The sequence below is a fragment of the Sinocyclocheilus grahami genome, unplaced genomic scaffold (assembly GCF_001515645.1).
Source record: "Sinocyclocheilus grahami isolate Dianchi unplaced genomic scaffold, SAMN03320097.WGS_v1.1 scaffold5.1, whole genome shotgun sequence".
Lineage (NCBI taxonomy): Eukaryota > Metazoa > Chordata > Actinopteri > Cypriniformes > Cyprinidae > Sinocyclocheilus > Sinocyclocheilus grahami.
Window position 1 is genome coordinate 3,701,967 of NW_015505184.1, and position 24,713 is coordinate 3,726,679.

General features: G+C 37.8%; 4 protein-coding genes and 2 long non-coding RNA genes across 7 annotated transcripts in view; 3 read left to right on the forward strand and 3 right to left on the reverse strand.

The window, feature by feature from the left end:
• The window catches only part of LOC107585988 (dual specificity testis-specific protein kinase 2-like), a 28,744-nt gene extending 23,652 nt beyond the window's left edge, over positions 1-5,092 (reverse strand). The window contains exons 1-2 of the mRNA XM_016273197.1: positions 4,513-5,092; positions 1,746-2,041 (exon numbers count right to left, since the gene is read on the reverse strand). Of these exons, the coding sequence (XP_016128683.1) occupies positions 1,746-1,970 (225 nt within the window). The 5' untranslated portion in view covers positions 1,971-2,041; positions 4,513-5,092. The remainder of the gene's footprint in view (positions 1-1,745; positions 2,042-4,512) is intronic.
• A 1,205-nt stretch (positions 5,093-6,297) lies between these two features.
• On the forward strand, positions 6,298-12,242 carry LOC107584650 (protein disulfide-isomerase TMX3-like). Of its 2 annotated transcripts, XM_016271363.1 has the most exons (16): positions 6,298-6,424; positions 6,554-6,608; positions 7,001-7,040; positions 7,132-7,255; positions 8,031-8,076; positions 8,184-8,264; positions 8,395-8,494; positions 8,765-8,842; positions 8,930-8,996; positions 10,483-10,581; positions 10,873-10,930; positions 11,037-11,090; positions 11,183-11,239; positions 11,408-11,537; positions 11,628-11,696; positions 11,897-12,242. In XM_016271363.1, the coding sequence occupies exons 1-16, from the start codon at positions 6,406-6,408 to the stop codon at positions 12,119-12,121; spliced, it is 1,302 nt and encodes a 433-aa protein (XP_016126849.1). In that variant the 5' UTR covers positions 6,298-6,405; the 3' UTR covers positions 12,122-12,242. The 2 variants fall into 2 exon arrangements, with proteins under 2 accessions (XP_016126849.1, XP_016126857.1); XM_016271371.1 differs by lacking the exon at positions 11,037-11,090.
• On the reverse strand, positions 9,009-10,453 carry LOC107584684 (uncharacterized). The gene is made up of 3 exons (XR_001609175.1): positions 10,095-10,453; positions 9,784-9,839; positions 9,009-9,467 (listed from the first exon to the last, which is right to left on the reverse strand). It is a non-coding gene; the product is annotated as an uncharacterized lncRNA (long non-coding RNA).
• A 2,400-nt stretch (positions 12,243-14,642) lies between the features above and the next one.
• LOC107584677 (uncharacterized) lies at positions 14,643-15,692 on the reverse strand. The gene is made up of 3 exons (XR_001609170.1): positions 15,632-15,692; positions 15,321-15,376; positions 14,643-15,007 (listed from the first exon to the last, which is right to left on the reverse strand). It is a non-coding gene; the product is annotated as an uncharacterized lncRNA (long non-coding RNA).
• A 326-nt stretch (positions 15,693-16,018) lies between these two features.
• On the forward strand, positions 16,019-18,656 carry LOC107584667 (protein disulfide-isomerase TMX3-like). The gene is made up of 7 exons (XM_016271380.1): positions 16,019-16,118; positions 16,410-16,467; positions 16,574-16,627; positions 16,720-16,776; positions 16,945-17,074; positions 17,165-17,233; positions 18,311-18,656. Exons 1-7 carry the CDS (start codon positions 16,106-16,108, stop codon positions 18,533-18,535), a joined length of 606 nt encoding a protein of 201 aa, XP_016126866.1. The 5' UTR covers positions 16,019-16,105; the 3' UTR covers positions 18,536-18,656.
• Positions 18,657-19,795: 1,139 nt separating this feature from the next.
• LOC107584692 (dermatan-sulfate epimerase-like protein) lies at positions 19,796-23,535 on the forward strand. Its single transcript, XM_016271399.1, has one exon. It carries the CDS (start codon positions 19,937-19,939, stop codon positions 23,519-23,521), a length of 3,585 nt encoding a protein of 1,194 aa, XP_016126885.1. The 5' UTR covers positions 19,796-19,936; the 3' UTR covers positions 23,522-23,535.
• Positions 23,536-24,713: the final 1,178 nt, after the last annotated feature.

Sequence of the window (24,713 nt, forward strand, 5' to 3'; positions counted from 1 at the left end):
ATTCTTTCTAGTGAGAGAGTGTCTACATTATAAAACAAACATCATAAAAGAAAACCCAAACTGGAAGCCACAAAACAAACTGCAAAGAAAAATTCAATGCATACAGTCTCAGAAATCCTGCAAACATTTAGGGGTACAACTTGTCAGTGGGGCACTACCCTTCGGGAAATCTTTGTACCTTATTTATTTTAAGGATACATATTGTAAGAGAAATATTATTTTAATCAATTCTGCTGCTTATACATAGCACCACAATCTACTGTAGGTAACTATGAATGGACAGAATTAAAATAAGCCAACAGAGGCTTCAGAGTTGCAGGGTCTATAGTTCTTACATCTCTCCAGACAGTTTAATCTAAAAATGACTGAGCTCTGATCTCTAAATGACTTAATGCTTGGCCTAATACCTAAGAGGACAAACCTGGCCCATTTATGACAAAACATACAAGCTAAAATAAAACCTGATGCAGCATGTGCATGTACAGAGAAGCTCTGCAGAGACAAATACTGTTCACGAGTGAAAGAGTTCACTGCTATGACAGGAATTGATCTTGGTAATGAGCATCATCATGCACTGTTCTCTCAGGGCTTTTCTGACCTCAAAACGTCATTGAATTATTCACAGTGAATATAGTGAACAGCAGTGAATAGGCTACTGTATTACTGATGCTCAGCATCAAGGGTAGTACTCAATTTAATGCAGGAGGTAATCATTTATGTGCAGCAAACAACTAAAAATATATAAAATACAAACTGTAATCAACACTACATAGGAAGATGCATGTTGTAAACACCATCCTCATGTTAAAGGAATGGCAATTATTTTACATCTGACACACCAGCCTACTACTTTTGCTTGAAGAACAGAGAGAAATCACAGAAGAAGCACCGACCCTCACAAACTCTGAAAGCTACTTTATGCATGTTACTAGATAAAGTTTAGGTAAATTTACCTAAAGGACTAGGTAAATCTATCCTATAATAGGTAATAGTATCTAAACAGGCTTTTAATAGACTTTTAATGTCTTTATACGACAGGATAAGTGCAGAGAAACAGGAAACTATTGGGGTGAGAGAGAAGGGAATGGGATCAGGACATGAACCGGGCCGGATTTGAACCCGTGTCACTGTCAGCCAATAACAGGCATTGCTATGCACTACTTTAGGCCCAACAGTATCCAAACAGACTGAAAGCAGCCAGTTTCACTGCATTTAAACTTGGTCACAAATTGTTCCCAACTTTAACCACAATGTTTCATCTTCATTAACTTCAAACTTTGATATTATATCATACTAAGTCATACACTTCCTTTAACAAATTTAGGGCCTACTCTCTTCTTACTTGCACAAGTTAACTTCATTTTGCAGTCCAATACCAAGTAATCTATCATTTTCGCTAAGCCAACAGCAATTAATTTACATGTCAAAATATGCACACCTATCTGACATTGCAACCTAGATGACAACTCATTAACTGAATCACAAGATTAACTTTCTTTTCCTCCCTTAGGACCTTTTCAACTTAATCTCCATCTATCTTTGAAAAAAGGCTACACAACTCTCACCTCCTGGTGTGCAAAAACTGTAGGAGATATCAAACCGTTGAAACAGATAATCATAGTTTTCATGTTCACTTACAACTATAATGAATAATGTCAGAACTCAACTCTGCAGGTGGTTTGGTAAGGCCAAGTGACTAATAATTGAAATCTAAATGACTTATTGTCATCCCACAATCATCTTACCTTGTAGACCTCTGAAAAAAACCCAGAGCCAATCCGCTCGCAGATGAAGTCATCAAGTCGGGTCAGGCAAGAAAAGGCACTAATGAGGGCCCGGTAAGACGAGGGACACACCCTATCCAGTGGTGCCAGACTGGTTTCTGCTCCTCCTCCTCCACAATCTGGGTCCTCCAGCCGATCTGGCCGCATGGGGAACCCAGCAATGGAGTTGCGTTTGCTCCGCTCCATTGCTACTGGTGCACAACTAATCTGGTAGAGTATCAATCACCGGTTCACATTTTTGAATGTCCTTGCCAGACCTACAAAGAAATAAACAGATAAATAGATAAGTAAAACATTGTTAATAATAGTATGCCTCATTATAATACCCATTTTTACAATAACTGTATATTGGACTACTTGTAGTATTGCTTCTATTTGAGTGAAAAATATATAGTGACGGAAAGCCAAAAATAAGTTGATTATGAAAATGCTTGATCTTGATCTGACACAAAAAAAAACCTCCTATTCCCAAAAATGCTGAACAGAAGTAGCAACAGTTTTGTTATTCTGTATTGTGATGTACATTGAAATAAAACAGATCAACGGAAAAAAAAAGAAAAAAGCAGGGCGGAAACCTGTTTTATTCGATAAGTTGTTGATTGGATGTAGACAGATCTGAATGCGAGTTTGCAGTCTGATGTTTAAAAGGAGGATCATGGTCAAAAAAACATGCATACAATTATTTCACAATAAGATCAATAACAAGCATTTAGATTGTTTCATTCTGTGCTCAAGATTCATTTTGTGCTGACTAAAGAAAGAAACTGTTTACATATGGTCCATTTCTTTAATATCTTTTCAATCCTTGAAAGAAAATCTGAAAACCGCTCTTTGATGTACTAACAGCTATACTAATCACTTTTTGCACAATTATTTAAGACAAAATGGAAATAGGGTTAGGGGCAGTAAACACACCTGCCAAGTGCAAGCAGATTTAGCCTAATTTTAAATTCCTTTCACTATCCAAACAAACAATGGCCAGTGGCATGAAAATGAATCACCTCGACTAAATTTTCTGTAAATGAACACCGAATCAAGCTATTTCACACTCATTTCCCTTCATTCAACACACAAAAAAAAACACAGGACAGATACGGGATAAACTGTCCATGAAACATTTCAGATGTAAGCTTGGGAACGCAATAGAGAAATAAATAATTAACTAAACTCTGCCAGGATCTAAACACTGCCTTCCCACTCTTACATTCGAGTGCCACACCCCAGTAAAAGCCACTTTAAACGAACCAAACATTCACGCAGGCCTTAGGCTGCTCAACAGCTGGCTCTACAGTGTGATAAATCAACTCAGTCCTTTTCTATAGATCCCCCCCTGTAATTTTCAAAGTTGTAATGAAGAAGCCAATCATATGGCTAACCTTCAAAAACTATTAAGGTGGGCTGTCCCTCTGTTTTTGTTTCCATAAACATTCACAACTAAATTATGCGATTTACAGTAGAAGGCTACGAAAACTGTTGCACGCTCAGGGTTGGAGTGTGTAAGAAGGGCTGGACTACTAAAGACAAGCCCTAAAACAGCTGTTTTGGCCATGATTCCAGTGGCAACGTTCCACAGAGCTCATTTCAAACTTGACCTTCAGTTGGGACAGCCTTAAGGCCAGCCAACATTCAATGCTCAGCTTACTGCATGATTTGACCCATATACCAATCGTTATTTTCCCAAAATAACACTCTCAGCCTGGAAATAAGCATGTCACGCATGGTCAAAATAATGCACTGGGTTACTACAAAGGCGTTTCACCAAAACAACAGCTATGACAGTAAGGTGACTGTAAATATTACACAATAAGACCTTATTTTGATCTAAAGTTACTCTAATATTTGATTAACTGATATCTCATGATCTCCAAAAGCCAAAAAGACACAGAAATTCCAAAAGAGGTTGTAATGCCTTAACATTCTACAGGTCATTCACAGGTATTTGAACTCACGTGATTAGACAATACAACCCCATTTAGCTACCCGCTGATGATGTGAACAGCAGCATGTCTGACATTCCAAAGATTATAAATACAAAAAAAAAGAGAATTGGCCATCGTGTACAGATTTTTCAGCTCATACCACATTTTCTTTTGCATGCATTTAACATACTGTACAGTAAGGCTGTGTTTTTCATGAATCTGCTTAACACTTCAAAATCTGCTCAAGAAGTTGCTAAGAAGTGCTTAGACTCAAATAGGCCTATTAATGACCACACTTAACACACTTTACAAGGTTAAACGCATAATGCACTTCACAGGGTTAGGATATAAAACTACAATAACGATTTTAACGAAGAGCAAATACGTTAAGGAAACTATGGAGATCCGGGTGAATTTGCAAACTGCTTTGCACACTAATTGTGAGTATAGGATAAACCAGTAGTGTTCATGTTTTTACACGGCTTGCCTAGTTACTAGGGAAGCCAACTCAAAGCGGACGCGAAAAACAACTCGGAAGTGCAAGTGTTGCAATCCGAGATCGCATACATGATGCTGACCGAAAGTGAACACGGTTGCTGCAAAACAATAAGCGCCAGAATACCGCTGAGAATAGTGATCAGGTGCAACTTGTAACGAACTGCATGCTGTCATTAAACTGTTACTCATAGGTGGAGACCAAAGCGCATTTTAATTGTTTACTGACACACGCGCATGTTTCTCAAGTTTAACGCACTTTAAAACCAAAAAGAAAACACTCCACTGATATTACACAAAGTTCAGTGTCTTACCTGGTCATCAGGCTTGAAAGTGAAGCAAAGATATTCTGGCGGTCCAAAGGCCTCAGTTAGTCCCATTGCATTTTGCAACAGCAGACGAGGGCCATATACTACAATCCATATATTTACATGCAGATATAACTGCTTGTTTTGACCGAGCGTCGGCTAGGCTATATTTGAACTCCAAGACGAATTCAACAACACAAGCACCGCGTGAGCCTGTTGAAACTTAATTTACCGCGACTATCACAAACTTTGTTAGAAACTCAGTTTTAACGTGCACAAGTTAGACAACTGCGTATGTTTTGTCGCGCTGTCCACAAACATGAAGCGGTCAGGAGAAAATAAATAACGCGCGAGCTCTTTCCAGAGAGTCCTTTCTCTATCATGCCATGCTTTTCGCTCAGTTTCTATATCCCTAATTAATTTAACAAGCAGTGAACCCCCAAAGATGTTATTCCATTTAGAATGAGTGAAAATACAGTGAAGTAAATTCAAGAGGCAACCACTTCCATAACAGTTGCCTCTCCCCACGGACCAAACTTACGTTTCTATTTGATGGAGACAGACGTCAACGTCGGCCATAGAGATACAAAAGACCTCTTAAACTGTATTGTTTTGAACCAATCACCGGTGAGGCTGAACACAATGTGGGCGGGTATTTGATTGATTGACTTGTCCTTGAGCGAATCAAAATGTTCTCTCAAGGTGCAGCTGTCTAATGATAGGCTTGCTTGTATGGCATACTAGAATACATAAACAAAACTCGATTCGCAATAATAAATGGTTATTAGGTCGTCTTCTAAACATATCTGAAGGTTTTAAAATGCATTACTTGCTATTATGGGATCGAAAACAATTGTAAGAACAGTAAACCGTTGAGGAAAATGCACTGGCAACATTTACATAATTTATTTAGTTAGAAATTGGCTAAGCAAAACGTAAGATCACAGTGCGTAAAATGTTATGAACATAGGATTAATGTAATGATGCCCACTTATTTTAGCACAGCTGTGCATTCTAATAAAACAAGATTCCAAATGGAATATTATGGCGCCATCTTTCGGGAAAGAAAGCAACATTTTTCAAGAGTAAACTTCAGCAGATACTAAAACAATAGGCCTATGTAACAGACAAAATGACAACAACAATAATAATAATAATAATAACAACAACAATAATAATAAGTGTTCAAAATGTAAATTAATCATTTGATTCAATGCACATTGCAATGCACTATTGTGTACATCTCTTTAAAAATATCTAATTGTTTCTCACAATTACACTGTTGTAATTTACCATTAAACCTAACCATACCACGAAACCTGTCTCAAACCTTACCCGTATTTCACCTCATTAGCAGCAAAAGTGTTTTGCAACACTGTACCAAAAAAAATATTATTTGCTTATTTTCACGTAAAAAACACCTAAATAAAGTTATCATAGCAACAACACAATAACATATACCGATATATATATATATATATATATATATATATATATATATATATATATATATATGTGTGTAATAAACATATAATAAATTGTTGAGTTTGATATTTAGTTTATAACCACATTATTCAAAGGTTTAACAGTAGACTCACCAGAGAACATGTTAATAGATCCTTTGAAACAGTGTTTGCTGTACATACAGAACATACAAGACTAAAATCTAATTTAAACTAATTAAAGTGGCGCAATGAAACGTTCACCGCTTGCCCAGAATCAATTTGTGGCCTAATTCTGTCCGTTCCTACCCCTCGGGGCAAAGGGGGTTAATCTAGTCAATCGGCCAAGAGCTTACTACCAGTCCGATGATTATGTCACTAACCTAACACTGACTCTGCTACCTGTAACATTTCAAGGCTATTGCACGGTTAATGTCAAGATAAAAGGATAGCAAGAATGAGAAACTTACTTACAGGTATGAACGCCTATTAACTGTATGGACACCATATTCGCCAACATAAACTGCAATACAATACAAATCTCTTTAACACGATTGACTGGCACGTAATCTGTATGTCACTGCGTTTCTTTTTAATTAATACAGCGCTTCTGTCGGTCATTGCTGTGGTGTCAGGAAACGTGGAGGAACTCGATGACAAGTAAGTGTTTTACATTGTAAAGATACTAACTAATTTGTGCTTTAGTAGTGAAGGTGTTGTCAGTGCAGTCGTTATTTTTGTTGCATAGCAACGTACGGAGATCTACTGGAAGAAATAGCACTTTATGAGTCTGCTTAATAAAATGGGGGGTTAGATGGAAATTTGTGTTTTTAATATCCTTTATCACACTATATTTTATTATGAGGGAACCATTTTATAAAAGTAACAAGGCACTCTAGCACTTGCTGCGTTGTAAATAGTCACAGCTAAAAGGGTTGCCTGCAGGCAACTGTAATTTGTCAAGGCCTGTGGTTTGTTATATTACTTATTGCATAGATACATATATAGATAGAAATCAATGTGACATTGCATTAATCAGTTACCTTTTACAGGTTTAAGGACTACCTAAAGCATGAACTCTGGCTGGTGGAGGTGAGAGTGTATGCAGTACAATGTATGCAGTTTTATGTTGTGTGATGTGTTTGCTTTGTATTTTTTGTCATGTCATTTTTTTATATTGCAGTTTTATGCACCATGGTGTGCATACTGCCACACATTTGAGCCAACATGGCATGAAGTCGGTGCAGAACTGAAGAGTATGGGCTCCCCTGTTAATGTTGGCAAGATTGATACCACAGTGCACACAAGTGGGTTCAATTCACATGTTCACATTAAAGTGTGTATGTTGGAAAGCTTTAATTACATTGATTGTGCATCTAAAATTATATTTAAGATTAGCAAGAACTGCATTTGTGCCACATCCCCCTCTAGGATACTTACAGTAGATGAAAGTAATATCTCCTGCTGTAGCTTGGTTTGAGATGACAGTAATGGTAATGCCACACCGGGCTACTGCTTAGCAACCAATTAGTATGCTACTTAAATGGCAGGATAGGCTTACCTGCTGTTTAATGGGATTAGTTAAGCAGGCCTCATGCGTTCATGAGACTCAGTTCGTTGAACTGTATACGAAGTTTGTGTTGAGTCTGTATCTTGTTAACCAGATGGCCATATGGCATAAGTTGCATTTCAGCAATTAGAAATCCCTTTAGTTTCTTGGAATTAGGTTGTTCAGTGTCTGCCTTTTGCTGCCATTGTCTTCCGACTTCATAATCTTCTTATTATTAGGTTTGCACAAGCTTTCTGGGTGAATGAAATGTAGCCCACGTCTTGTGTTTTACCCCCCACCATGAGTACACTCTGTTATTAATTAATTTAGACTAGACTAGACAGTTTAAAAAAATCAAAGCAAATTAACAATAATGAACTGTGATTTACTAATGATATAGCTAATAACACACTTCAACTAATAACATGAATGGTACTATTATTATCTCCATATATTCTGTTTTTTTTTACTGGTTTATAAATACAATAAATAATGCTTGCAAAAACTAGAGCGCTTAATTTCTCTGTCCGTAGGTATTGCATCAGAGTTTAATATCCGTGGATATCCAACCATAAAACTGTGAGTTAATGCCTAATTATAATCTCTAAATTAATAACCAAGAATTGTTCATGCTGTATGATGTATTTGACACTGCTCTGTTTTTTTTTTTGTTTTTTTTTAATAAGGTTTAAAGGAGAGCTGTCTTTTGACTACAAAGGACCTAGAACAAAGGATGCTATTATTGAATTCACCAACAGAGTTTCAGGGTAATTGTGGAGTAAATTTCGCTATAATGAAACAATGTGTCTTTCGTGTTTTGCATAGATTTTAGTCTCATGTCAATGTTAGTTATAATTCTCCTCATGCTATCCCCTTGTCCTTTTTTCTTTAACCTAGACCTGTGCTAAGACCACTCTCTAGTGTTCAGTTGTTCCAGCATGTTATGAGTCATCACGATCTTATCTTCGTTTACATTGGAAGGGAGTCGTTCCTTAAGGTAAACATTATGTAAAATTAATAACGGTCATATTTACGGACAATGAATGAATTATGATGGAATAGGAATGAAATGCAAACTATTGAACACTGGAGCATGAGCTCACAACTACCACTGCTTCTGGATAGTACTTTATTTGAAAGTTGTATTGTTTTATAAATAAACTATGTGAATAGATTTTCTGCTAGGTCATGCATAGTTATATAGAAGTGGTTAATATAATATACTACTATTGAAATGCAATGTACAGTTTTTTTCTTTTTTAAACAGAAGGAATACTACAAAGCTGCTACTGAGTATATTGTCCACACATATTTTTTCACTGCATCTGAGGAAGTCCTTCCAAAGGTAAGACTTTCACTTAAAATACCTCTGTAAAATAATCAGCTTCTTTGAAAACAAATCGATTAAATTCATTATTGATTGTCTCCAAAGGCAGTCACTCTGCAGGATGTTCCCGCCGTTGCTGTGTTCAAAGACAGGACGTACTACCTTTACAATGGTAAGATGTACTACTTGCAGTGCATCACTTTAGTAAGCGAACATCTGAAACTAATAGGATCTGTAAGCAGCAAAATCTCAGCGTCTGAGCTCCAGGCTGTTTCCTCTCATCGCCTCTCGAAGGGTGCCATTCCACTGGGGCACAGAGGGGAGGTGGTAGTGAAATGCCAGGGCATCGAGGCAGAGTGTCACTAGGAAAGGGCACCAATAATGGGAATTAGGGAGGCGTGAAGAACGATGCAGCACCCTCAAAACAAACACTAGCCCACGACAGCCGTTTATTCTCAGGGTGTTGATCTGTTGGACGTCCCCATTGTTGAAGAAGGTCTTCTGGAGCCAGTAGTTTAGCAGGAAAGGATCAGCACACTGAACCTGGACCCGAAACACTGCACTGTCAGACGAGTCCTCCATGATATGAATAGTTAGCACATCCATGGAGCAAGGTTAAAACACAAGGTGTAGAATGTGGCATCTGCAGGAGATATATTATGCATTAACATCTTCCAGATGACCTAAAAAGAAATACAGGTTTTATTGTAATTTATAAATGTTAAGGTTTTTTTGTTCCATTATATAGTGCCATATTAAGGCCAGCTCAATTTTCAATTTAACTTAAAGTAAAAAAAAATATATATATATATACAGTGTGCACATTAAAATATTAGAAATAATTAATTTGAAAAACACAAAGACATTGTGATGTAAGCACACTCTACAAATCATTCTCTCTTTTGAGCAAGTGTATGTGATACATAGACCTTTTGCAAATAAGTTTATGAATCACTTACCTGACAATATTTACTTTATTATCACTTTTTGTAACAGAAATCACATGGTAATCCTCCTAAAAACAGAGGCATAAAAAAAGCAAAGGCACAAAAAAGTAAAAAAGATTGCAGGTCACAATATATTTGATATATGTACATTTTCCCAGCATAATTTGGCCATTTAGGGCACTGGATGTAAAGTTACTTTATTAACATTAAAAGTACTAGTATGTTAGAAGTACTTACCCATGGTTATGCACAGGTTCTTGTATGTGTACAAGATAAAAACCTTTTGTTAGATCACATTATAATTACAGTAATTACTTTCTTACCATTCTGTTCCAAAAGATGAGAATACAGAGACAGTAAAGTGTTCCAACTCTCTTCTGTCATGTGGCTTACTCTGAACATTTCGTCTGGGCTAACATCCAATATACACCCTTTAAGTCAACAGCTTGACTGTGTGCAAGTAACATATTTTGCATAATTTAATGCAGTCAGTGAACAGAAACACTCTTCGTTAATAAAATAAAAGATAATTTGTTTCTCATGATTACATATTTTAGATGAAACATTTCTGAGTACTTTTACTTTGCATATTGTTTGCACAGGCTTGACGGTGACATTTAACAAGTGCAGGTCTACATGTAATACATGAAAACATTAAATGTACATAAAGTATTATTAAGTTTAATATCACCTGTCTTATCATTCCTATAGAATTTCTTGATGGTGATTTGTCTTCCTGGATAAATCGAGAACGTTTTCCCTCTTACTTCCAAATTGATAGCTTCAGTCTGTACCAGATGGGAGAACTAAGTAAGCCTGTTTTTCTCCATAAATATTATATATTTTTTTACTTTTTTCTTTTATTTGTCTTATTTTCCTATACCATTTACAGTTAACAAACTGCATCATTAATTATCAAATGTTTTTTGTGATTGCAATATTTCTGCCACTAGGTGATAAAACATAACTGGCATGATGACTTTCTCCCAAGATCCAGTATTCATGTGTGAAAATGATGCTTTGACATATTGTAATTATGTGAGTTTTGTGTTCATAAATCATTTATTGTGTTGCTGTTCATTTCTCACACTTCCCTCAAAGGTAAACTTGTGGCACTGGCAGTAGTAGATGAGAAGAATCCATCTGAAGAAAGCGTTCGGTAAGCAACATCAGAAAATTTTATTTCTGTATGTTGTTATTCATGTTATTCAAGCTCAAGGTCTAAATATTATTTCGACTCTAAAACTCAAAATTGATCTCTTTAGTTACAAAACTTTGATGGAAACTCTGTCAACTGAATACAGAGATCATTACAAAAGGTAAGTTGCAAATTTATATGAAGCATGAAGAGAAGGTGCCAAATACCCAAATTATTTGTTAACAAAGATGATACTGATTTTTTTTCTCCTAGTGATTACCAGTTTGGTTTTATGGATGGTAATGAATATATCAATGGTTTAATTATGGGGTGAGTTGAATTGAACACAAATATTTTAGGAAGTGCAAAGTGCTGGAACTGTATTTAAAACCACTGGCATAGATAAAAACAAAATGATGTATATTTCAGACATCTACAAAAATATATTACAGAAGTCTAATCTGTGCGTATAATCACCACTAACATGTTTCTTCTCAGAGAAGTTGAGATGCCCTTCATCATTGTGTTAAATATGACCATTGATGGATACTGTCTACCAGAAAGTAAGATCGAGACCATTGAGGATTTACTTCGCTTCTTAAACAGTGTTCTGGATGGCAGTGCAAAGGTATGTGAAGGGAGATAATTTCATGTCTATCTTTTCTGTCCTATAATACATTGTGCCGTTTCTAATAAAATTCCCTTTTACCCCAATCAGCTACTAGGGGGAAATGGATTTTTGCAGCACGCTAAGAGATCTCTCTATAAAGCTAAGTCTACTGTGGTGGTAAGACCGACTAACGCTCTTTATTATTTTAGCAAAAGGATAGATTTACTCTTATTTCATTTTTTCCAAAATATTTACTAAAAGCTTAACACGCCAAAACCAAAACACACGGCTGATCACATCCTCATCAAATATTTACTTGAGACTAATATTTAGGTCACAGTTGTCCTAGTAACTAATATAAATCTCCCTGATCTCAGTCGATGTTCCAGGCAGCTCCATTCTTCTCCTGTTTTGTGTTTGGACTACCAGTGGGTATAGCTGTGCTGGTTATATGGGCTACATGTACTGCTGTACCAGCGGATGATGAGAAACCCGTGGAAGGAGCTACAGCAAGTCCTGTTTTGGATGCACATGGGAAGAAGGCAATAGAATTGCAGCCTGACAGTACAGAAAAAACCTCAGAAGCAAAGAAAGAAGATTAACATGGACTGTTGACATAGTATCATGTTAATCTTTACCATGTCATCACATGTATTACTGTTTTCCCCCTTTTTATAAATCATCTTCCCAGTGTACAGTATATTGTGGTTGGTTTATTTATCAAATAAAGTTCAAGTAACTTAAATTAACCAAATTTATTTTATTTAGCCTCCCATCACATGAAAGTCTAAATCATTTAAATCAAATTAACACAACACACATGGCCATAGCTGCATGTATGATGTACTCCTATTGTGTTCATATTTATGTTCACAATTTTATTGGGCTTTTTGTTGGAGTTCCCTGTGTATTGTTTCTTTTCTTTTTTGTAAGTATGAAAGAGGACACACTTCTCAACTCATTACTGTGTGACCTGTGTCTGCTTAAAGTCAAATTGCTCAAACTATACGCTATTCTGATTTGTGGCTAAATTATATTAAATATTTGATATGAAACTGTACTTTATATCTGAATAGCAAATTCGTTTGATTAATTATAAATAAAACGACATGAATACCGGAAATGTGGTTTAATGAACCACTCAATGTGATATTACGACGCCATCTATCGACCATATTAAAAATGGCCAATGCCGACTGTGATAGTTGTACTAGATAACTTGGAAGATGGAAAAAGCGACTTGACTTGCAACACTGGGACAGTTTTGTGACAGAAGAATTTGATACAGGAAGTGTAACCCTAAAGTCTAAAAAGTGACATTGAAATGGCATTGTGGATTCTTCATATCAGTCTTTGCTTCAGATCAAATTAGAAAGCATCACCACTTAGACAAACGACACAGCAGGCGGTACGTTTCCTTCAACTCAAAGTGGATTAATGGATTATCTCGCTTCTCGTGTCACAAGATGAGAAAAAGGCGTTAAGAGTGACTTTACATGGTGCTGTGAATAGTTACTGCAGGACGCTGCAACTTTCTGGAAACTCTTCCATAAGACCCGCGGGAAGCAGAGGATCAAACTTGTAATTACGGATTCTGTGAACGGAAGTTTCTTTTACACATCTCTGCATTTATTATATTTCCGTTATGGCACTTTGTGCGGATATCGTTTTAAAGAGCGAGACTGAAAATCACTTTTTATCCGGTTAAATAATACAACAGCGTACAAATAAATGCGGAAGAAGTTTGTTTTGCGTGGGTTTATCAAGTTTTAGTTTAGCCGGATAACCAGTTATGGGAGTTAAAAGCATGTATTTTTTCAAGGAAATGTGAACGATTCCCACTGTCTACATACATAGTCCGCCATAGTCATTTGGGGTTTTGCAAAAAAAATATCTGCAGCTCTGCATGTGAGTAGGCTACAAGTTGGACTAATAACACATTTTTTGGGCGCTTTGGAGGAGGAGCTTTCGAAGAGAAAAGCACCACATCTGTTTCTTGGATCATGGTCATGGAGAACATGCAGAGGTCTGCGGTTCTGCTCTGTGTCTTGGCTGTGGGACTTGCTTTCTGTGGAATTTCGTCTGCCTCAGACAGATATGTGTCCTCGAATGAACACCAAACAGACAATACCACCTTGTCAGCACACCTTCACCCCAAGCTATACTTTGATCAGACAGAATTGCGTTTGATGAAACAGAGGGCCACCACCACACATAGAGACATATTTAAAGTTATTCGTAATGCTGTTTCTGTTATGTTATCCAATGCAGCTGTTTACCAGCCTCCGGTGAGCCATGAGGATTTCGGCAACAAATGGAATGAGATTTATGGTAACAATTTGCCCCCTCTTGCATTATACTGTCTGCTTCAACCTGAGGATGCTACTGCCTCTCAATTTTTGATTGAGTACATGGATCGAATGGTGGAGTATCCAGATTGGACAGTGTCCAGTGCACCAAATGATGAGGTTCCCATCGCCCACTCCCTCACTGGATTTGCCACGGCGTATGATTTCATTTACACCTTTCTTGACACCCACAGAAGATTGCGATATCTCAGGAAAATACGATCCGTTACTGAGGAGCTTTTCGAGCTTTCCAAGCACAGAGGATGGGGAAAGCAGTTTCTACAGAACCACCAGACAACTAATATACTAGCCATTCTCATTGGCGCTCTTGTGGCAGGGGAACATAATGACCCAGAGACCATGATATGGAAGCAAATATCAGTGAACTACATGGAAAAGACCATGTTCCTTCTCAGCCACATTGTTGATGGCTCTCTCGATGAGGGTGTTGCGTATGGTAGCTACACAGCAAAATCCATTACTCAATATGTTTATCTAGCGTTGCGTCATTTTCAGATAGACAACACACAGAACAACTGGCTCAGAGCTCACTTCATGTTTTACTTTGCTACACTGCTTCCTGGATTTCAAAGAACGGTTGGCATTGCAGACTCCAATTACAACTGGTTCTATGGGCCAGAGAGCCAGCTTGTATTTCTGGATGCATACGTGATCCGAAATGGCTCAGGAAACTGGCTGGCAGAGCAGATTAGGAAGCATCGTCCTAAAGATGGACCCATGATGCAATCAGCAGCCCAACGCAGGCTGTTTCCTCTCATCGCCTCTCGAAGGGTGCTGTTCCACTGGGGTATAGAGGGGAGGTGGTAGTGAAATGCCAGGGCATCGAGGCAGAGTGTCACTAGGAAAGGGCACCAATAATGGGAATTAGGGAGGCGTGAAGAACGATGCAGCACCCTCAAAACAAACACTAGCCCACGACAGCCGTTTATTCTCAGGGTGTTGATCTGTTGGACGTCCCCATTGTTGAAGAAGGTCTTCTGGAGCCAGTAGTTTAGCAGGAAAGGATCAGCACACTGAACCTGGACCCGAAACACTGCACTGTCAGACGAGTCCTCCATGATATGAATAGTTAGCACATCCATGGAGCAAGGTTAAAACACAAGGTGTAGAATGTGGCATCTGCAGGAGATATATTATGCATTAACATCTTCCAGATGACCTAAAAAGAAATACAGGTTTTATTGTAATTTATAAATGTTAAGGTTTTTTTGTTCCATTATATAGTGCCATATTAAGGCCAGCTCAATTTTCAATTTAACTTAAAGTAAAAAAAAAATAAATAAATACAGTTTGCACATTAAAATATTAGAAATAATTAATTTGAAAAACACAAAGACATTGTGATGTAAGCACACTCTACAAATCATTCTCTCTTTTGAGCAAGTGTATGTGATACATAGACCTTTTGCAAATAAGTTTATGAATCACTTACCTGACAATATTTACTTTATTATCACTTTTTGTAACAGAAATCACATGGTAATCCTCCTAAAAACAGAGGCATAAAAAAAGCAAAGGCACAAAAAAGTAAAAAAGATTGCAGGTCACAATATATTTGATATATGTACATTTTCCCAGCATAATTTGGCCATTTAGGGCACTGGATGTAAAGTTACTTTATTAACATTAAAAGTACTAGTATGTTAGAAGTACTTACCCATGGTTATGCACAGGTTCTTGTATGTGTACAAGATAAAAACCTTTTGTTAGATCACATTATAATTACAGTAATTACTTTCTTACCATTCTGTTCCAAAAGATGAGAATACAGAGACAGTAAAGTGTTCCAACTCTCTTCTGTCATGTGGCTTACTCTGAACATTTCGTCTGGGCTAACATCCAATATACACCCTTTAAGTCAACAGCTTGACTGTGTGCAAGTAACATATTTTGCATAATTTAATGCAGTCAGTGAACAGAAACACTCTTCGTTAATAAAATAAAAGATAATTTGTTTCTCATGATTACATATTTTAGATGAAACATTTCTGAGTACTTTTACTTTGCATATTGTTTGCACAGGCTTGACGGTGACATTTAACAAGTGCAGGTCTACATGTAATACATGAAAACATTAAATGTACATAAAGTATTATTAAGTTTAATATCACCTGTCTTATCATTCCTATAGAATTTCTTGATGGTGATTTGTCTTCCTGGATAAATCGAGAACGTTTTCCCTCTTACTTCCAAATTGATAGCTTCAGTCTGTACCAGATGGGAGAACTAAGTAAGCCTGTTTTTCTCCATAAATATTATATATTTTTTTACTTTTTTCTTTTATTTGTCTTATTTTCCTATACCATTTACAGTTAACAAACTGCATCATTAATTATCAAATGTTTTTTGTGATTGCAATATTTCTGCCACTAGGTGATAAAACATAACTGGCATGATGACTTTCTCCCAAGATCCAGTATTCATGTGTGAAAATGATGCTTTGACATATTGTAATTATGTGAGCTTTGTGTTCATAAATCATTTATTGTGTTGCTGTTCATTTCTCACACTTCCCTCAAAGGTAAACTTGTGGCACTGGCAGTAGTAGATGAGAAGAATCCATCTGAAGAAAGCGTTCGGTAAGCAACATCAGAAAATTTTATTTCTGTATGTTGTTATTCATGTTATTCAAGCTCAAGGTCTAAATATTATTTCGACTCTAAAACTCAAAATTGATCTCTTTAGTTACAAAACTCTGATGGAAACTCTGTCAACTGAATACAGAGATCATTACAAAAGGTAAGTTGCAAATTTATATGAAGCATGAAGAGAAGGTGCCAAATACCCAAATTATTTGTTAACAAAGATGATACTGATTTTTTTTCTCCTAGTGATTACCAGTTTGGTTTTATGGATGGTAATGAATATATCAATGGTTTAATTATGGGGTGAGTTGAATTGAACACAAATATTTTAGGAAGTGCAAAGTGCTGGAACTGTATTTAAAACCACTGGCATAGATAAAAACAAAATGATGTATATTTCAGACATCTACAAAAATATATTACAGAAGTCTAATCTGTGCGTATAATCACCACTAACATGTTTCTTCTCAGAGAAGTTGAGATGCCCTCCATCATTGTGTTAAATATGACCATTGATGGATACTGTCTACCAGAAAGTAAGATCGAGACCATTGAGGATTTACTTCGCTTCTTAAACAGTGTTCTGGATGGCAGTGCAAAGGTATGTGAAGGGAGATAATTTCATGTCTATCTTTTCTGTCCTATAATACATTGTGCCGTTTCTAATAAAATTCCCTTTTACCCCAATCAGCTACTAGGGGGAAATGGATTTTTGCAGCACGCTAAGAGATCTCTCTATAAAGCTAAGTCTACTGTGGTGGTAAGACCGACTAACGCTCTTTATTATTTTAGCAAAAGGATAGTTCCCTCAAAGGTAAACTTGTGGCACTGGCAGTAGTAGATGAGAAGAATCCATCTGAAGAAAGCGTTCGGTAAGCAACATCAGAAAATTTTATTTCTGTATGTTGTTATTCATGTTATTCAAGCTCAAGGTCTAAATATTATTTCGACTCTAAAACTCAAAATTGATCTCTTTAGTTACAAAACTTTGATGGAAACTCTGTCAACTGAATACAGAGATCATTACAAAAGGTAAGTTGCAAATGTATATGGAGCATGAAGAGAAGGTGCCAAATACCCAAATTATTTGTTAACAAAGATGATATTGATTTTTTTCTCCTAGTGATTACCAGTTTGGTTTTATGGATGGTAATGAATATATCAATGGTTTAATTATGGGGTGAGTTGAATTGAACACAAATATTTTAGGAAGTGCAAAGTGCTGGAACTGTATTTAAAACCACTGGCATAGATAAAAACAAAATGATGTATATTTCAGACATCTACAAAAATATATTACAGAAGTCTAATCTGTGCGTATAATCACCACTAACATGTTTCTTCTCAGAGAAGTTGAGATGCCCTCCATCATTGTGTTAAATATGACCATTGATGGATACTGTCTACCAGAAAGTAAGATCGAGACCATTGAGGATTTACTTCGCTTCTTAAACAGTGTTCTGGATGGCAGTGCAAAGGTATGTGAAGGGAGATAATTTCATGTCTATCTTTTCTGTCCTATAATACATTGTGCCGTTTCTAATAAAATTCCCTTTTACCCCAATCAGCTACTAGGGGGAAATGGATTTTTGCAGCACGCTAAGAGATCTCTCTATAAAGCTAAGTCTACTGTGGTGGTAAGACCGACTAACGCTCTTTATTATTTTAGCAAAAGGATAGATTTACTCTTATTTCATTTTTTCCAAAATATTTACTAAAAGCTTAACACGCCAAAACCAAAACACACGGCTGATCACATCCTCATCAAATATTTACTTGAGACTAATATTTAGGTCACAGTTGTCCTAGTAACTAATATAAATCTCCCTGATCTCAGTCGATGTTCCAGGCAGCTCCATTCTTCTCCTGTTTTGTGTTTGGACTACCAGTGGGTATAGCTGTGCTGGTTATATGGGCTACATGTACTGCTGTACCAGCGGATGATGAGAAACCCGTGGAAGGAGCTACAGCAAGTCCTGTTTTGGATGCACATGGGAAGAAGGCAATAGAATTGCAGCCTGACAGTACAGAAAAAACCTCAGAAGCAAAGAAAGAAGATTAACATGGACTGTTGACATAGTATCATGTTAATCTTTACCATGTCATCACATGTATTACTGTTTTCCCCCTTTTTATAAATCATCTTCCCAGTGTACAGTATATTGTGGTTGGTTTATTTATCAAATAAAGTTCAAGTAACTTAAATTAACCAAATTTATTTTATTTAGCCTCCCATCACATGAAAGTCTAAATCATTTAAATCAAATTAACACAACACACATGGCCATAGCTGCATGTATGATGTACTCCTATTGTGTTCATATTTATGTTCACAATTTTATTGGGCTTTTTGTTGGAGTTCCCTGTGTATTGTTTCTTTTCTTTTTTGTAAGTATGAAAGAGGACACACTTCTCAACTCATTACTGTGTGACCTGTGTCTGCTTAAAGTCAAATTGCTCAAACTATACGCTATTCTGATTTGTGGCTAAATTATATTAAATATTTGATATGAAACTGTACTTTATATCTGAATAGCAAATTCGTTTGATTAATTATAAATAAAACGACATGAATACCGGAAATGTGGTTTAATGAACCACTCAATGTGATATTACGACGCCATCTATCGACCATATTAAAAATGGCCAATGCCGACTGTGATAGTTGTACTAGATAACTTGGAAGATGGAAAAAGCGACTTGACTTGCAACACTGGGACAGTTTTGTGACAGAAGAATTTGATACAGGAAGTGTAACCCTAAAGTCTAAAAAGTGACATTGAAATGGCATTGTGGATTCTTCATATCAGTCTTTGCTTCAGATCAAATTAGAAAGCATCACCACTTAGACAAACGACACAGCAGGCGGTACGTTTCCTTCAACTCAAAGTGGATTAATGGATTATCTCGCTTCTCGTGTCACAAGATGAGAAAAAGGCGTTAAGAGTGACTTTACATGGTGCTGTGAATAGTTACTGCAGGACGCTGCAACTTTCTGGAAACTCTTCCATAAGACCCGCGGGAAGCAGAGGATCAAACTTGTAATGACGGATTCTGAGAACGGAAGTTTCTTTGACACATCTCTGCATTTATTATATTTCCGTTATGGCACTTTGTGCGGATATCGTTTTAAAGAGCGAGACTGAAAATCACTTTTTATCCGGTTAAATAATACAACAGCGTACAAATAAATGCGGAAGAAGTTTGTTTTGCGTGGGTTTATCAAGTTTTAGTTTAGCCGGATAACCAGTTATGGGAGTTAAAAGCATGTATTTTTTCAAGGAAATGTGAACGATTCCCACTGTCTACATACATAGTCCGCCATAGTCATTTGGGGTTTTGCAAAAAAAATATCTGCAGCTCTGCATGTGAGTAGGCTACAAGTTGGACTAATAACACATTTTTTGGGCGCTTTGGAGGAGGAGCTTTCGAAGAGAAAAGCACCACATCTGTTTCTTGGATCATGGTCATGGAGAACATGCAGAGGTCTGCGGTTCTGCTCTGTGTCTTGGCTGTGGGACTTGCTTTCTGTGGAATTTCGTCTGCCTCAGACAGATATGTGTCCTCGAATGAACACCAAACAGACAATACCACCTTGTCAGCACACCTTCACCCCAAGCTATACTTTGATCAGACAGAATTGCGTTTGATGAAACAGAGGGCCACCACCACACATAGAGACATATTTAAAGTTATTCGTAATGCTGTTTCTGTTATGTTATCCAATGCAGCTGTTTACCAGCCTCCGGTGAGCCATGAGGATTTCGGCAACAAATGGAATGAGATTTATGGTAACAATTTGCCCCCTCTTGCATTATACTGTCTGCTTCAACCTGAGGATGCTACTGCCTCTCAATTTTTGATTGAGTACATGGATCGAATGGTGGAGTATCCAGATTGGACAGTGTCCAGTGCACCAAATGATGAGGTTCCCATCGCCCACTCCCTCACTGGATTTGCCACGGCGTATGATTTCATTTACACCTTTCTTGACACCCACAGAAGATTGCGATATCTCAGGAAAATACGATCCGTTACTGAGGAGCTTTTCGAGCTTTCCAAGCACAGAGGATGGGGAAAGCAGTTTCTACAGAACCACCAGACAACTAATATACTAGCCATTCTCATTGGCGCTCTTGTGGCAGGGGAACATAATGACCCAGAGACCATGATATGGAAGCAAATATCAGTGAACTACATGGAAAAGACCATGTTCCTTCTCAGCCACATTGTTGATGGCTCTCTCGATGAGGGTGTTGCGTATGGTAGCTACACAGCAAAATCCATTACTCAATATGTTTATCTAGCGTTGCGTCATTTTCAGATAGACAACACACAGAACAACTGGCTCAGAGCTCACTTCATGTTTTACTTTGCTACACTGCTTCCTGGATTTCAAAGAACGGTTGGCATTGCAGACTCCAATTACAACTGGTTCTATGGGCCAGAGAGCCAGCTTGTATTTCTGGATGCATACGTGATCCGAAATGGCTCAGGAAACTGGCTGGCAGAGCAGATTAGGAAGCATCGTCCTAAAGATGGACCCATGATGCAATCAGCAGCCCAACGCTGGGCTACTTTACATACAGAGTACATATGGTATGACTCTGCTTTAACTCCACAGCCTCCACCTGACTTTAACAAAGCAACTATGCACATTTTCTCCAACTGGGGTGTGGTGACATATGGGGCAGGGTTACCTCAAGCTCAAGGTAATACCTTTGTGTCATTTAAATCTGGAAAATTAGGAGGGCGAGCAGTGTATGATATTGTCCATGCACAACCTTACTCTTGGGTAGATGGCTGGACGAACTTTAACCCCGGACACGAGCACCCTGATCAAAACTCCTTTACTTTTGCACCAAATGGACTGGTGTTTGTTTCTGAGGCCTTGTATGGTCCTAAATACAGCTATCTTAACAATGTGCTGGTATTTGCCCCCTCACCCACCAGCCAGTGTAAGCAGCCATGGGAAGGACAGTTGGGGGAATGTTCAAAGTGGCTAAGATGGGGAGAAAAGGAAGTCGGGGATACTGCTGGGGAGGTCATCGCGGCTTCATCACATCAGGACATGTTGTTTGTGAGTGGAGAGTCTGTGTCGGCCTATTCATCTGCCATGAAGCTAAAGAGTGTGTATCGAGCACTTGTGCTTCTCAACTCTCAAACATTGCTGGTTCTGGACCACATTGAGAAACACGAGCTCTCCCCTCTCAGTTCTCTCAGTGCGTTTTTTCACAACCTTGACATTGATTTCAGGTACGTTCCTCACAGATCATTTGGAAAATACAATGGGGCTCTGATGGATGTGTGGGATGCACATTACAAAATGTTTTGGCTGGACACTCAAGGATCCAGCCCCGTTGCCAGGATACAAGAGGCAGAACAGGCTGCTGAATTCAAAAAGAGATGGACGCAGTACATAAACGTGACCTTTCCCATGGAGAACACTGTCACTAGAGTGGCTTATTTGATGCATGGCCCATACGTCAAGGTCTCGGACTGTAGATTCATAGACAACAGTAAAAATGGAGTCAAAATATCAGTGACTCTTAATGACACGGAGACTGTTGTGTCAGTTGTAACAAACTACGAAGACATTGAAGCCAGACATGGCTACTTGGGCTTTGCAGGCTTTGCTAAAACAGAAGACAACAGAAGAATAGTTCGGTTTGGCCGGGGAATTCAAACCTTGCCAAGTCAAGTCACAAAAGATTTTGTGTTTGACTTTGGATTGGTTGTAAACATCTCTGCGGTGTTGACTTTATGTTTTGCTTTAGCTTTTGTAATGAAAAAAAGGAAGTTTCATGTGTCGTTCAATATGCTAATTCATTGCACTCTGGTCTGTGTGTTGTTTTTGTGGGTGACTGAACTTTTGTCTCTGTTTTATGGCTGTGAACAGCTCTTGTGCAATGTTAAGTCAAAAGACAGCAGCATATATGATGGAACAGACTCTAGCGTCCATGACCTCCTCCCCATCATCACGATTACATCCATGCCGGGCTCAGGCGCAGAGATCCTTCAGCACCTTTTCGATAATAGCTCTGACTTTGTATACCTTCGGATCCCTTCAACCTACCTGCGGTTCCCCATATCTCCTTTCGTCTCTCTGGTGGACGCTTGCGAGTGGTCCAAAGCAGATGCGCAAAATGGACGATTTCGAGTCATTCAGGGATGGTTCCATTCCATAGTCCACAATGTAAAACTGCACCTGCAAAACATTCAGTTGCACCAGAGCAACGATGAAGCAGAGAACAAAGTCAAAGAAAAAGGACAAAGAAAGAGAAGGATGCTGCTGTCTGAGCAAACAAGGACAGGGGGCGGCAAGGGTACCCATATGGACATTGCATACATACAAGAGCTCAGGCAGCACCTGGTGAAGTACCCAAATGCCCGGCCAGTGCTGAACATGGGCAGTGGAGGCTGGTTCTTGAAGCTGCCGTATCTTCAAGAGGTCATAGGTCACTCACTTCGCTCAGTTCATTTGGTCAGAGACCCACGTGCATGGATTTATCTAATGCTCTACAGCAGCAAGCCAAGCCTGTACTTACGTAAGAATATTAAAAGGCACATTGTCAACATTTTTAAGCAAAACATTGATGGTGTGGATCAGGGTTGTGCTATAGTGGACTCACAGTTCCTTTCTTTAAAGAAGATCCTCTCCCAGCCAGATCCCAACCCTGTACGGCTACTAGCTCAGCTATGGCTGGCTCACAATTCAGCAGGGCTCAAGGTGAGCGCAAGCCTTCCCCCACAAACATACCTTATAGTCAAATTTGAAGACGTTGTATATTTTCCTGAAGAGACAGCGAGAAAGATACATAACTTTCTTGGAATACCAGTTGCACCAGCTGCATTAAACCAGCTGACATTTGCCACATCTACAAATCTGTATAATCTGATATATGAAGGAGATATATCACCTGCCAAAATCAACACGTGGAAGGAGAATATGGTTTCAGATGAGATTAAACTCATTGAGGACACATGCTGGCCTGTGATGGAGAGGCTGGGTTATAAAAGACATACAGTCAGTCATTCTTTTTTGTAAATGTTTTTGCATTTTTCATACTGTGTCTGAAGATTATATCATAAGTAGACTGTCAGTATGATTAATCTATGTGTTGCCTTCTCTGCAATCAGTCATATGACCAATTGTTTGTGCTCTGATTCCAGTATATTTAAGCAATGTTTATGTATTATTTAAATCTTCCAGACAAAACTGAGGCTAGAATGTCTAGATGTGCTAAAAAGTGATTACTCACCATTGAAGATGGGGAACAGATGCAAAACTTGGATCACAGATACATTCAGTTTGACTGGAAGAAAAGATTATGGTATTTCCCACCAGATGGGCGGCTCACAATATTTTCCAGTGTTGCATTGTGAGATGAGTCATTTTTCCACCAAGAGAACTTATTGATTGATTTAGAAGAGTAATGTTTAAAAATCCCAAAGCTGTGAGTCTGCCTCATCATCAATTCTAAGAAAATAAATATGATTTCTGATATATATGTATTCATATGTATAAATGTGCAAAAAAAGTGTTCACTCTGTGACTGTACAATCAAATCACTTTATTGACTTGAAGGGACAAAGGTCTTAACACATCACTTGTCTTTTTTTGGTATGAGAATATATGTTTTCTGTTGTTTCTTTGTATCCTTATATAAACTATATATCAAACACCAATAGCAAATCCATCTTTCTTTTCTGAAAATGTTATCTTTGGCTCATGATGTAATCATAAATAGAACATTTAATAACCCAAACAAGTAAAACCACAAAACATCATATTTCTCATCTTAATGGGTAACTTTTAATGCAGTTTTAAGAGACAACTAATGTGAAATGTTTTAAAAGCCACAATGCAAATGGATTTTCCATGGCACCACATGCATATGGAGTGTAATCATCACTGTGGGATAACTGAAATGGAGGAAAATAACAACAATTTATGTGATACTTTTAAAACATTTGCAAGGGCTGCTTGTGTGTGTGTGTGTGGTGCTATTTGCAAAGTCACTGCTGTGTGCCCAGCGTGTTTTCGGACTAAACTCAGCAAGAAATGTTTCATAGAATAAAGGCTGTATGGAGAATATTAAGTTAAATGCTAAATGCAAGCAGAGCCAGTCTCTACATTAGACCATATTGCTGCTTGTGTAGGTCCCCAGCACGTCTACCATATGGTGTGGGGTTTTTTATTTTTTATTATTTGTATTTTTTATAATTATTATAATTTT

What these genes read in the sequence shown, in the direction of transcription:
- LOC107584650 (XM_016271363.1), top strand. An exon ending in TACAGAGATCATTACAAAAG is followed by an intron (nt 11,091 to 11,182) that starts GTAAGTTGCAAA and finishes TTTTTCTCCTAG; the next exon opens with TGATTACCAGTTTGGTTTTA. An exon ending in ATCAATGGTTTAATTATGGG is followed by an intron (nt 11,240 to 11,407) that starts GTGAGTTGAATT and finishes GTTTCTTCTCAG; the next exon opens with AGAAGTTGAGATGCCCTTCA.
- LOC107584667 (XM_016271380.1), top strand. An exon ending in TACAGAGATCATTACAAAAG is followed by an intron (nt 16,628 to 16,719) that starts GTAAGTTGCAAA and finishes TTTTTCTCCTAG; the next exon opens with TGATTACCAGTTTGGTTTTA. An exon ending in ATCAATGGTTTAATTATGGG is followed by an intron (nt 16,777 to 16,944) that starts GTGAGTTGAATT and finishes GTTTCTTCTCAG; the next exon opens with AGAAGTTGAGATGCCCTCCA.
- LOC107584692 (XM_016271399.1), top strand. Translation starts at nt 19,937, where the DNA reads ATGGTCATGGAGAACATGCAGAGGTCTGCGGTTCTGCTCTGTGTCTTG.